The sequence below is a fragment of the Onychostruthus taczanowskii genome, unplaced genomic scaffold (assembly GCF_017590055.1).
Source record: "Onychostruthus taczanowskii isolate IOZ18803 unplaced genomic scaffold, ASM1759005v1 scaffold7, whole genome shotgun sequence".
In the NCBI taxonomy this organism is placed as follows: Eukaryota; Metazoa; Chordata; class Aves; order Passeriformes; family Passeridae; genus Onychostruthus; species Onychostruthus taczanowskii.
Window position 1 is genome coordinate 6,375,606 of NW_024504786.1, and position 12,176 is coordinate 6,387,781.

Genomic DNA, 12,176 nt, shown 5'->3' on the forward strand with positions numbered 1-12,176 from the left:
TGCCTTTCAGGAGGCAGAGGCTGGAAATTGTATTTTATCTACTATTTATGGTATTTTATTTACTATTTATGGTGCTATTTCATCTACTATGTACGGTACTTTTGGTACTCTCCAGCAGCCCCCCTGCAGTTCCACAAAGCCCTGTGGGGAGTGCCCGGACGAGCCAGCCTGAGGTCAGGAAGTGTGAAGGTGGGAGAACCAGAGAAGATTGTGGGATGAGCAGGGATGAGGGACAGGATTAGCAAGAGGACAACAGGGCATACTCTTAAAGTGCACCAGTGGGCGTTTAGGTTGGAAATTGGGAAGAATTTCTTTCATGAAAACGATGATTAAACACTGGAATGGGCAGCCCACGGCAGTAGTGGAGCCACAGTCCCTGGAGGCGTTTAAAGGAAGACGAGATATGTGCCACTGTCTAGCTGAGAGTGGTGTTCGGCCATAGGTTGGACACGGCGACCTCAGAGATCTTTTCCAACCTAACTTGATTCTGTGAGGGCAGGAGGCCCTGGAGCGCAGTGAGGGGCTGAAGGGAAGGAGACATAGGCGCTCAGGGGACGCCTGTGGGCAGGATCAGCACTGCCTCTCATCACTGCAGAGCGACAGCGGCGACGCGGGGCGGGCACGGAGCCAGGGAGGGGAAGGAAGGGAAGCCGCCCCTGAGGAGGGCGGAGCGGCCGCCGCGGCCGGACGCGCCCCGGTTACCGTGACAACGGCGTCGGCCGAGCCCAAGCGGCCCGGACCTGGCGGGCCCCGCTGCCCGCCCGCCCATGCCGCGGAAAGCGCTGTGCTGCGTCCTGCAGCTGGAGCTCCGCTCGGTGAGTGCCCGGGCCGCCCTCCCCGCCCGCCTCAGCCGGGCCGCGGCCGGCAGGAGAAGCCGCGCTTCGCTCTTCCGGCATCGCTTCCCGCCCCGCTTTCCTCGGCCGGCCGCCGCCCCGCGCTCCCGGCCCGGCCGAGCTTCTGGGGGACTGCTCCGGGCCTTCTGCCGAGCGGGGGCCGCGCTCCGTCTGGCATTCCAGCCCCGGTGTGCGGGCATCCTCCGCAGCCCCCGCGGAGGTGTTGGCAGCCCCTCCGCAGCTCCCGTTTTCCTGTGGCAAAGTCGTGGAGGATGTTTGTCCCCGTGCCACCGCCCTTCCGCTTGTTTTAGCAACAGCTGTGCCGCTTTAGAGTTCTCATTTTTCTCATTTTCTTGTGGAAAAGGTGTTTCTTGAAACACACCGATTCTTGGGAAGCTGTAGGGTGTGGGGGAAAAAACAAAGAAGAAAACCAAAACCAAAACAAGTCCCAGGAAAGAGCGGCTTGTTCATGATTCTGGGAACGCTTGTTCATGGTTCTGGGCAGGTCTGAGTATCTGGGTGTTTGTTACATGGCAGGGAGTGAGGTCAGAAGGTGTGAAAGTGGAAAGATTTGACATTAATTATGTTAGGATTGTACTCTTTGCACTTTGCAAAGTTTTCTGCTCATATCCAAGCTGGGAACACAGCAAGGAGCTGTATCATGCTCCTGAAAACTTCACAGAAGTTAGGCAGTGCCATGTTACCCTGGAGTTGGCTTCGTATGCCCTGGTCCTGTAATCCAGAACAAGCACTGCCATATATAAAACAATACCTGCTGCTGAGAGGAAAACACGAGATGCTATCCACAAAACTCGAGTGCAGATCCGGGAAGTCTATACTGGGAAATTGCCCAGGTATTCCTGGTTGCTTAGCTACCCTTGTTCCCAAACGTGAGTGGCTGCTCCGAGGCAGAGCTGTGGATTTCCACACATGGATGGCCAGGGTGTCACCCTGGCGGTGTTGCTGTGCTGTCTCAACAGCTGGTGTTTGTCTCCACAGTGCCAAGGCCTGCTTGGTTCCTGGAGCAGAGCAATGTCCTTTCATTTTCTGTTCCCACTGGCTGTGAGATATTCCTGTGCCAGGAGTGAGTACAAGGGAACACATTTCCCCAGGGTCAGGCTTTCAGGTGTGGGGTATTTGTTATTTACCCCTGCTCTCAAGGCTACAAGTAAAAATGGAAAGAGACACAAATGTAAACACTGGCCTTCCATTTAAGGAGTTTTTTTTTTCCTTGGCGTTTGCTCGCTTGATGTATTTTTTAGGCAGCAGTTCTTTCATTTCCCAGTTGATCTTTATCAGCTAAAGCAAGCTGGTATTTTTGGTAGTATTTTGTGTGATGGACTCCCCAGCCTTCTAACCATCTTAGGGATGGGAGCTGCTCTTCCACTTCGAATTTGCATTGGTCAGAGTCAGAATTGGACCCCTTTCTAAATGGGGTATTGCTTTTGTCTTAGGTGATGTAGGGAAAAAAAGTCTAACTTTCATCCTATGTATCTTGAGTCAGGGTCATCAAAAATGTTAAAGGACATGAATCCCAGTATGCAGAGAGGAATGTTTTTAATGGTAAGCTCAGCTTGATGCCTCCTTGTTTTTGCACATTATTGATGCTGTCCTTTGGCCAGTTCTGTACCATCTTTTGCTTAACTCCTCTACTAACTTATTACCTTTTCCATCATAAATAATAATTTCTCATTATATCCTTTATCCAGAAAATGGATTTTCAAGAAATTTTAGAATTTTGCGTGGTTGATTTGTTTTTATGGAATGTGTCCTACTGGGTTTTTTCCTAGTGTTCTTTTCATCCATAAATTTATTTTCGAATATTTAAATATTTAGATCAATGGGATTGTCAGTTTTCATATCTCTCTTTGTCTCACATGGTCCTTGTGTTTGTTATTTATGAGCAGATTCTACCTTCCTTGTTTTCATTACATTTAAGAAAAATTACATTTTTTCACAACATTTACTGAAGATGGTTCAGGCTCCCTGTGGCTCCTTGGTCCAGGCCTAGTGCATATTGAATTACATTTGTTTCCATCATTTAATTCTTTGAGTTGTTTGGTTGTTTTTTTTTCTCCTGTGTTAAATTTTATTAAATCCAAGGCAAAATATTCAGTTGTGTTTGGGACATAGATTAGTTAGCTTTCACATCTTGGCTGATTTATGCTGTGTCCATTAATTCTCTCTCTGTTTGCTTTATTTGTGACCAAAGTCTTGTCCAAATTTCTGATCTATTTTCCTGCCATTTTTACAGTGCTCTGCATATTTCTCCACCCTCTCTGAAGTCTGTCCAGCTGTGTCAAAAGTTCTGCCCTCTTTGTTTTTCCCTTGCTTTAGGATACAGATGGGTTTTGCTTCCTTTGACTTAATGAAATTCCAAGATCTTTTCCCATCTGAGTCCACCAGCTCTTTGGTTTGTCTTGCTGGTAGTTTCCTTCATTTCTCTTCTCAAATGGAAGGCCTTACTTGAAGACTAAGTAGTTTTTTTGTTTGGTTTATCCTGCCATGGACCGTGTGTAGTAAGTGCTCTAGAGGGTTAAGATCAGTAGAACTCTGTCCTTTTCTGTGAGCTTAATTCAGTTATTTCTTTATGGCCATATGTGATGTCCAGCAGTGGAGCGTCTGTGGACTGGTACACATTTTCCATCCTCCCAGGAACTTTCAGCAGAGATGTCAGGCACAATCCTGTCCTAGAAATTTCTTGTGGTCCTTGGGGTTGCTTGTGAGGTCAGTTAATTGCAGCACTGATCTCCCTCTTCCTTAGCTGATCCATAGATAACACTCTTACCATCTTTAAAATAATCCCTCGTCCTGCTGGAGCAGTCTGCAGTCAGATAAGAGCTTCAGTTTGTCTCCCAAGTGTTATGGAGCTCTGCATGTTGCAGAGTAGGTGTCATGAGCTGCAGATAAGCACGTGTCATTCATTTTTGGAACTGCTTTAAAGTTACATGGCCACATAGATTTGGTGTTCCAGCCCAGGTGATGAATTGTGCAGTTTATCTCCAGGGTAGTAGAATCACAAGTTTCCACATGTGCTACCTTGGCCCACATGCTCATTTATAAGAATTTGTTTCCTTTTTACAGGATAGCCAGAAAAAACGTCACCTGTTGTTGGCAGGTTTGCCCATTCCTACATCTTCAGATCTCTTACTTTTCATCTCAATAAATAGGCAAACACTGGCTCCCTTCTCCACAAAACTCCAGCTTAAAATGGATGTAAATTCTACAAAAATACTGAAGACAAAAGTGAGAAGTAAAGCTGATACGACATGTAGTACGTAGTTTGGGGATCTTTCCTTGTATGAATGAAATCTGTCTCTCTGCTGTTCACACTTGCAACTGCATGAGTGTCATACAAGCTGTTTAATGCTTGACAGACTGTTTCAATTGGATTATCCATTATTCTGGCACTTTTCTTGTAGATTTGAAGCCTTCATTTATATGGAGAGGAAACCCTTTTTTTACCTTATGCTTTATCTGTAGCGATCTATCACACATTGTTTTCTTCTAGTTCTTCCACCTTTTTTCCTGCTGTTTATATAGTTTTCTTTTAAATCCAGTTAGGATTTCTCAAGTAAAATGTTCACTTGGGAGTAGGAGACTGTAACCAAACCACTTATTTTAATTTCCATCACTCTCCTCCTTTGTCTTTCTACCTGACAATTGAAAGTCTGAACGCTTTCTCCAGAAACCTTATGCTGGAAGAGACAATTTCGTGTTTCTAATACTGACATAGAAAATGAGCATGAGAACTTAAGTGAAAGGTGTCAATTCTCTGTCAGGGAAATAAAATAAATCCACGTGGCTTGAAGAAAATAGCAAATAGTTTTGGAAAGAGTTGTGCACATTCTTTTTATCAGAGCTATAAAAACAGACTGACTTCTTAATTAAAGAAATTCAGAATTGTGCAGAGAAAATTGAGAGATATGTGGCAGCCTAGTAAGAAGCCTTTCCTGCTTTGAGTTTAAAGATGGCCAGACTTCCCAGAGAAAGGAAGAAATGTGTCTGGTAGTACTGGAACAACAGTCGATTTTTCTCATTTACAGAAAATTTGCAAATAAACTTGCCCTTTCTGGTGGCTGGACAGAGTATGGATATCTAAGCCTGTACGTTTACCAGTTTTATTCTGTAGTTAGGCTGAAGTTTGGGTGGGGTTTTGTCATCATTCAGACTTCATTCTTCATGAGTCTTCATGTAGGAGATGATTGTGCCTTACACAGGCAGAGCATACTTTTGACTGTATTAACCTGGCCTTGGGTTTCAGTTTTGGTTGAAGATAATGGAGTGTGTTTATTTAAGCAAGAAGAATTTGGTCCTGATTGTTTTAAAATGGTGACTTTTTTTCCTGACCAGTCTGTACAAATAGTATTGCTTTAGAGAAGAATTTTTTTGCTCTAGTCTGTTGCATCCTGACTTTCACAAATCAACCATTTCAGTCTTGACTGTTTCATTTTTATCTTGAAAACAGCCATTGCTTGTCTAGCTAAAGTTCAGTTTGTTTAATGAGTGTGTTACTCCTGCAGATAACTTGTCCTGGAGTGCAGCTGAAAGACAAACAAGAACTTTACCTCAGTGTCTTTGTACTTGGGCAGTACCACAAAACTGAATGTGTCCCTGCAGTGTTCCCGCTCTTATTTAAAGAAAAACTAGTATTTGAAAAGGTAAGATATGTCAAGGGCTGATACAACCCAAATAAACCCCATCACAAATTCTACAAAAATTGTCTGCAAAACCCATGAGCACAAATAATCACACTGAGAATGGAGCACTATTTTATCTCCTGCTTCTCTTTAGCACAGAGGAGGCGTGTGCCTGTATTATCCACATGGGGACTCAAGAATTGTGTGTACTGATGATTCTAATGTATGATGAGACTTTTTAGGTGTTTGTTGATTCTTTTGTGAACTGTCCTTCCTCAGTGTCTGTTTTCCTGGCTTGAAAGGGGCTGAATGTTTTTGTTCTAAAAATTATGGCGAGGTGAAGAACAGAGACTGTACAATATAGGAGAGGCAACTTAATTTAGTAGAAAGATAAAATAGCAGCTGAAGCCTTTTTGGTGACATCTTACTCCCTTTGAGATACTTTTGTCATGGTTTGTCACCAGAATTCCCAGACTGGTACTCTGACCCTGTAATTTATAGTTGTTTATCACATATTCTGAGTCCCTACTAGCTTCATTATTAGTACCACAGGGATAATGAAACGCAGTATCTTACAGATATGATCTGGCTTCTTCACTACCTATGAATAATAATACTTTGCCCTTTCTAGTTCTTTTCCTTTAAGCATTCCCCAGCACTTTGAAAACCAGGCTGAGTAAACTTGCTCAGAGTGGTGCTCTGGCGAAGGGGATGAGAAACAAACAGTGATAATTTCACTACCTGTGAAGAGTAAAAAAGATTGTCATTCTTTAAAGGCAAACATACTTAAGGGAAATGTACTGAATGCTGTTTTCATTGTAATGTAGGGGACCTCCATCCAGTGCAACAACCTCCCCTATTCCTTGCTATCTATTCACACAGCATTCAGATTTAAAAAAAACCTGAACAGGAGACTGAAAAGTCACCTCTGTGAAAATGAAGCTTAAAGTATTACTAATAAATTAGAGAACATTGACCTATCAGAATTGTAGTACATGCAGCAAATTATGTTTCTCTCTTGAAATTGTCTTCAACAGTGCTTACCTTTACATCTTCAACACTTCACAATAAATTATTTTTTGTTATTTACATACAGAGAAGGAACTCTGTATGGATGGAAAGTATATAACAAGAATTGCTGGCTTTCAATGAATTTGATCATGTTCCAAATGATTATTTTAGTGGGGATAACACTTGACAACCATTTTGGCAAGGAAGAGTATTGATTTTTGGGTTTTTCCCTTCACTTTCCCAAGAGGTCCATCTGTTTAGTATGCATTCTTATTCCAGTGGGGATAACACTTGACAACCATCTTGGCAAGGAAGAGCATTGATTTTTGGGTTTTTTCCCTACACTTTCCCAAGAGGTCCATCTGAATACTTTGATTGTGTTATTATTATTATTATTATTACTATTATTATTATTATTATTATTATTATTTCTTTTTCAGGAATTTGCTAATATAGTTGATCCTGGAGACCTTGTGAAGTTGCTGGAGTGTAAGTTCTAGGTTTTTGTATACAATGTTATATCCATTAATGCCATACATATATGAGCTCTAAAGATGTTTTGGAGGTTTAAAGTGTGTGATAGTTTTTCTGTCAGGAGCCTGTTCTCTGAAAAACTAGTGGGTAACCAATATTATCTAACAAAATGCCTCTAGAAAGGTATGTTACATGCTTTGGAACAGGAAAAGGGTAAAAAGTCCTAAGTGATTGAAAGTCCAACTGGTTATCTGGTAGTGGGTTCCTTTATATGGTCATTTATTTGATTAATTTTCAAATTATAGAAGGATAAACCTCCAGTTTTTTTAAAGTTATTCTTTTCATTTTTAAGAAGATTATGTCTTGCTACATGTGTATAATGAATTGTGGTGAGAAAACTGCCCTGAACTCAAAATGCAGGAATATGCACCCTTGCATGGGAGTTATCTGTAAAGGGGGCAAAGCTTGCATAATCTTCTTTAAAAGAGGAAAAACTTGGCAGCAGATAGAACTTACAAGTTTTAAGTCAGATTTAGTGTTGTCATTTGTACCCTGCTAATGCCATTGTGTTCATCTATGATATTTATGCAAGCTATACTTAATTTTATCTTATTATTGGTGTGGTGGAAATAGTGCAGCAATGTACAGTGCTGTGAAGCTTAAATCAGTGGTTCCTTTTTCTTGGGCTTTGACTATGGGAATTTTCATTTTAGGGTTTTTTTTAACTCTTGAAAAAACTTCTTTCCCTTCTAGTTGACACAGCAGTACTTGAACTAATACAGCTCGCTCCTCCAGGTATTGTATCTGTCTTTTCATAAATTATGCAGTTTAATAGGTGAATTTCCAGGAGAACATTGCCCATTACAGCACAATCACTTTTTTTCAACACACAAACAACACAGAAAGCCCTTCAACAAATAGTCCTCTGAATAGAAAATGTTAATAGATCAAGAGGATCTCATTCTTGAAAGAGAATAATAACTGAATATTTAAATGTATCATACTCAAGCTTAGGAAAGTGATAGTATTTTAAAAATGGAAAATAAACTGAAATCATCCAGTGCATAATTATTAACTGCACCACAATTCATATCTAGAGAGGCTGTCTGTGAAATTTCAGAGTGCATAATCTTGTTCTCAGAGTGACACTTTTTTTCTTTCCATTTTAATGGTGACCACTGGGAAAACTCTTATCCTCACTATAAGTATTACAGGTCTCTTGGGATGTGTGAAGATAATAAATAGCGATTTGTCATACTTCTGTTATTGGTTTGTGTGATTATAAAAATCTATTTTAATGAAATTCAAGTGTTCCCATGAATAATGTAAATCTGCATTTTATTGGAAATAAAGTCAAGTTTTAAAGAGGACTCATTTGGAAACTGTGGTATTAAAAGCACTCTCTGTCACTTCTCCTTAGTACTTTCAAGGAAACTACTGCTTCTCTCAGGTGACTTATCAGACTGTTTACTTGAAGAAATGTATTGAATGGGGATTTTTTCTTCTTTGTGGGAATGTAAAGGATCTGGCATAAAAATTTATTTTCAGGGCTCGGACATGGGTGTGATACAGCCCAACATCAGCTAGCAAGATGGCTGCAATAGCACAAGTTGCATTTCTTCACAGTATACATTCAAGGGTTTACCTCTAAAGAAAAGCATTTTTTTTTTAGAAGTAGCAAGCCAAGGTATTGATAAAAACTTTAAAAAATTACTTTGCTGGTGCTTGTGTTTCTTTTTACTTCTGCTATTACTGTTCTGTAGTATGGAATGGTAGCTTGTCATAAGGGGTTGGGTGCCATTACTTGTTTTTTTTCTGTGACATGGAAGGGATAGAAAGAAGAAAAGTACTGAAAAGTTACCTGAGAAAAACCTTTCATGTGCCTGTTATAGAAGAGTTAACACAATCTTCTTTAATTTTTTTTCCAGTAACATTGAAACATAGTTTCATAGTAGATTCTGCACATTTTTGCTGCTGATTTAACTTGATGAGGTTATTTCCTAGTGCTGTAGGAGTTTTAGAGCCATGCTGTTAATTTGTAAAGAGCAAAATTTATCCTGGTTTCAACATGGCTCTGTGTGTGGTGTCTGTGCTGTATGGCTTTGTCTATTTTCCAATTAAAGTATGTATTTTCTTTTTAGTTGGAAAAGTTGTAGCTACATATGAAGAAAATACAAGAGATTTCCTGTTCCCTGACCCTAAGCTTACCCATGGGCACCGTGGTTTGCAGCGTGAGGTTTTAATGAAGAGGTCCCCGTCTTTCACAGTGAGTGAATGTCTGTGGATTGTATTTGTGACACAGTCTGCTTCACTGAAGAAACCCCTTGAACTGCTTCAAATGAAAAGCGATTACTTCTGACAGATTTTGCCATTTTAAGGTGTTGAATGTACAAATCCACAGTTGAACTTCGGGGAAAGTATAATCTTTTTTCAAAATGCTTCAAGAAAATTATTTAATGTGGAAAAGTTAGTTTCCACTTGGTTTGCAGTGTGGCACCATGACATGTCTCCATTCAGTTTAATCTGTGATGCAGCTGGTGGCTGAAGGGATGCAGGAGATGTCATATTGACTTCATGGTTCTCAACAGAAGCCATGTAACCCTCCTCCTTGGTCCCTCTCCATAGCATTTTGGAACAATAGCTAATTGGTAGAATGAGTGCAATGAATTAATGCTAATTTTCTGGAGATAAGGGCTCAAGTACATGTTAAATGAAAATTAATTCATTTTACATTGCCCTTTCATGAAGTTTGACTGTTGAATCTTAATTGTCAGCAGAATAACCCAGGAAGGCACTGTAAGGAGGGTGGTGATGATGTGTTTTGAGGTTTTTGTGGAGTTTTACTGGTGGATTGGCAGGACATTTGGATAAGAACTCAATTACCCTGTCCGTTGTGGTTGGACTAAAAGCACATGGGAGGAGGAAAATGCTGATTAAAGTTCATTGTTATCTTTTAGCTGGTGTAGTCTTTCCCCAGAAAGGGCAACCTGGAAACTGCCCAGACACTTGCAATTAGAAGTGCTAATTTAGTGTCTAATGCTGTGTTACATTTGAATGAATTAAGGTTGTGATTTTGTGCTACAAAATGTCTGATTCTGCAGTAGCTTAAACTGTCCCTGCAAAAACAACCATTATTTTTTGGCTGTAGTGTCTCTTTGATATGGCTCATCCCATGCATGGTGCTGTGGCTCAAGAGATGGGGTGGGACTGTTTTTCTTTCATGCTGCTCACAGAATAGGTTTCTTTCTGGTGTTGAGAAAGAATATGGAGGTAGGAACAAATGAAGTGATATTAGCTGAATGTTTTTAGATTTTTTGTGAACAGAATATAGGGAGTCATCATACAAGCAGAGCTGCTAGACAAGTTTGATGGGTTTTGTCAAACTGAGTTATTTGAAACAAAAATTATGTATTTTCTAATAAACAGGAGGTGCCATAATTTGTGAGCTGTGAGAAGATGTGGTCAGAGTAATTTGGATGTGTAGGTGATGAATGATGACACTGTAGTAGCTGTAAAAAGTTGACTGCTGTAAGACACAGGCATACTTCATGTCCTTGGGAGCAGCATAACAAATCCATCTCAGCCCTGCAACAGCGACTGCAGAAGCCTTTGTTGCTCCATTCCATTTCCATAGCTTGAAAGTACAGTTTAGGAGAGGATTTTGGCATAGTGACCCCCTTTTCAGGAATAATGCAGCAGCTGGGTTTGATGGCATTGGAGGAAGGCTCCCAAAAGGAACTTCTTGTTCCTCTCCTCGCTTGCCAAATGGAATAACTGTGAAAGGATTTTTACCTCCAGTAGAAATGCAGTCTCAAGTGCCTTCCTCTCCCAGTGTTCCCTGAGCTGTACTGGCAAGTGTCTCTTGCTAAGTCTGTCAGCACGAAGCGCTGGATGTGAATGCTAAGCAAAAGGAAGTGTTAAACAAGGTCATGAGAACCCTCACATTATTCTTATGCCACTGAAGCCATGTTCTTCCCACATAAAAAGTTATTTATAGCCAGCTGAGATGTTGAGTATTTTTGAATGGCAGCTGTGCTTCAGTGACACTTTGATTCCCAATAAATTTGTCTTTTATTAAAAAAATAAAGGTAGCAACAGTAAGGTTATGGTTGTGGAGTTCAGATAGGCAGTGACAAGCAGTGTCTGATTAACACTGCTAATCTGCCAGTTGGAAGGAATCCCAAGTTGAGAGGATCAAAACTCCTCCAGAAATCTGGCACTTGGCTGATAATGTCCCTGGCTAAATGTCTTACAAGGTTTACAAACTCATTGTGCATACAAGACAGGCCTCGAGTTATCTCTCCTGGTCCAGTGTTGCCCAGCTGAGGCTCTTGCTGGCTCTTCTGTATTTCTCTGCAACCTTTACCTTTCAGAATATGTTTATGCCTGGACTGTGGTAGTGATTTCTTACGGATGTTCTTATCTCCATTCCCCACCTTCATGCAGTATTTGCCACATTACTTAAAACAGTTTCTTTTTAGCTATGCTATCTTCCATTAACAGGCCAGTGTAAGGCCTTCTGTTATATTCCTATATACCTTTTTAAGCTGGAGTTGTACTTGTGTTCCTTACAGCCGAAAGCACATATTAGACTTGTATTCTTCTAAATCTGAACCACTTTTATACTTTTTCTGTGATCAAATTGTGGTATTATGTCCCTTCTGTTTAATGATTGGTGCAGAAATGCTCAGGGCTGCAGACACCACTAAGCCAGAAGCAGAAGAAGACATCCCAAAAACTTTCCAGCTGGATTTTCATTTACAGACGTGTTTGGGGCTATATGATGGTATTTACATAATTCTGTGTTGAATATCCTACAGAAATCCCTGATTTGGGAACTGAAGAAAATAGAGCAGATCCTCTGATGGCTTTGGCATGTGAGTTGCTTTTAACATACCCATGCCTGTGCATTCAAATGCCCTCCCATATTCCCTCTCCACAGACTATTTCTCTGAAGAAACCATAGTTTGTGTCATTTTTTTAGGGATGAACACTTAACAATTTTGTAATCATTTCCAGTCTCTGTAAGAGCAGTAGGTGCTCTATTGTTGCATTTTGTAGTAGACTTACTAATTCTGATGTGTCCTTTTTTAAATTGTTGATAGCACTTGACAATTCATTAGTAATAAAAATGAGTTGATTAAAGATGATCAGGCTTAAAACCTCTTTTATGTGCCATAACTTGACTTGATTGAATCCTGGACTCTCTTAATTGCTG

General features: G+C 40.6%; 1 protein-coding gene across 1 annotated transcript in view; it reads left to right on the forward strand.

Moving 5' to 3' along the window:
- The first annotated feature begins 658 nt into the window (after positions 1-658).
- The window catches only part of SPATA6 (spermatogenesis associated 6), a 42,261-nt gene continuing 30,743 nt past the window's right edge, over positions 659-12,176 (forward strand). Inside the window, exons 1-5 of the mRNA XM_041421815.1 lie at positions 659-815; positions 5,357-5,494; positions 6,925-6,973; positions 7,712-7,753; positions 9,100-9,224. Of these exons, the coding sequence (XP_041277749.1) occupies positions 768-815; positions 5,357-5,494; positions 6,925-6,973; positions 7,712-7,753; positions 9,100-9,224 (402 nt within the window). The 5' untranslated portion in view covers positions 659-767. The remainder of the gene's footprint in view (positions 816-5,356; positions 5,495-6,924; positions 6,974-7,711; positions 7,754-9,099; positions 9,225-12,176) is intronic.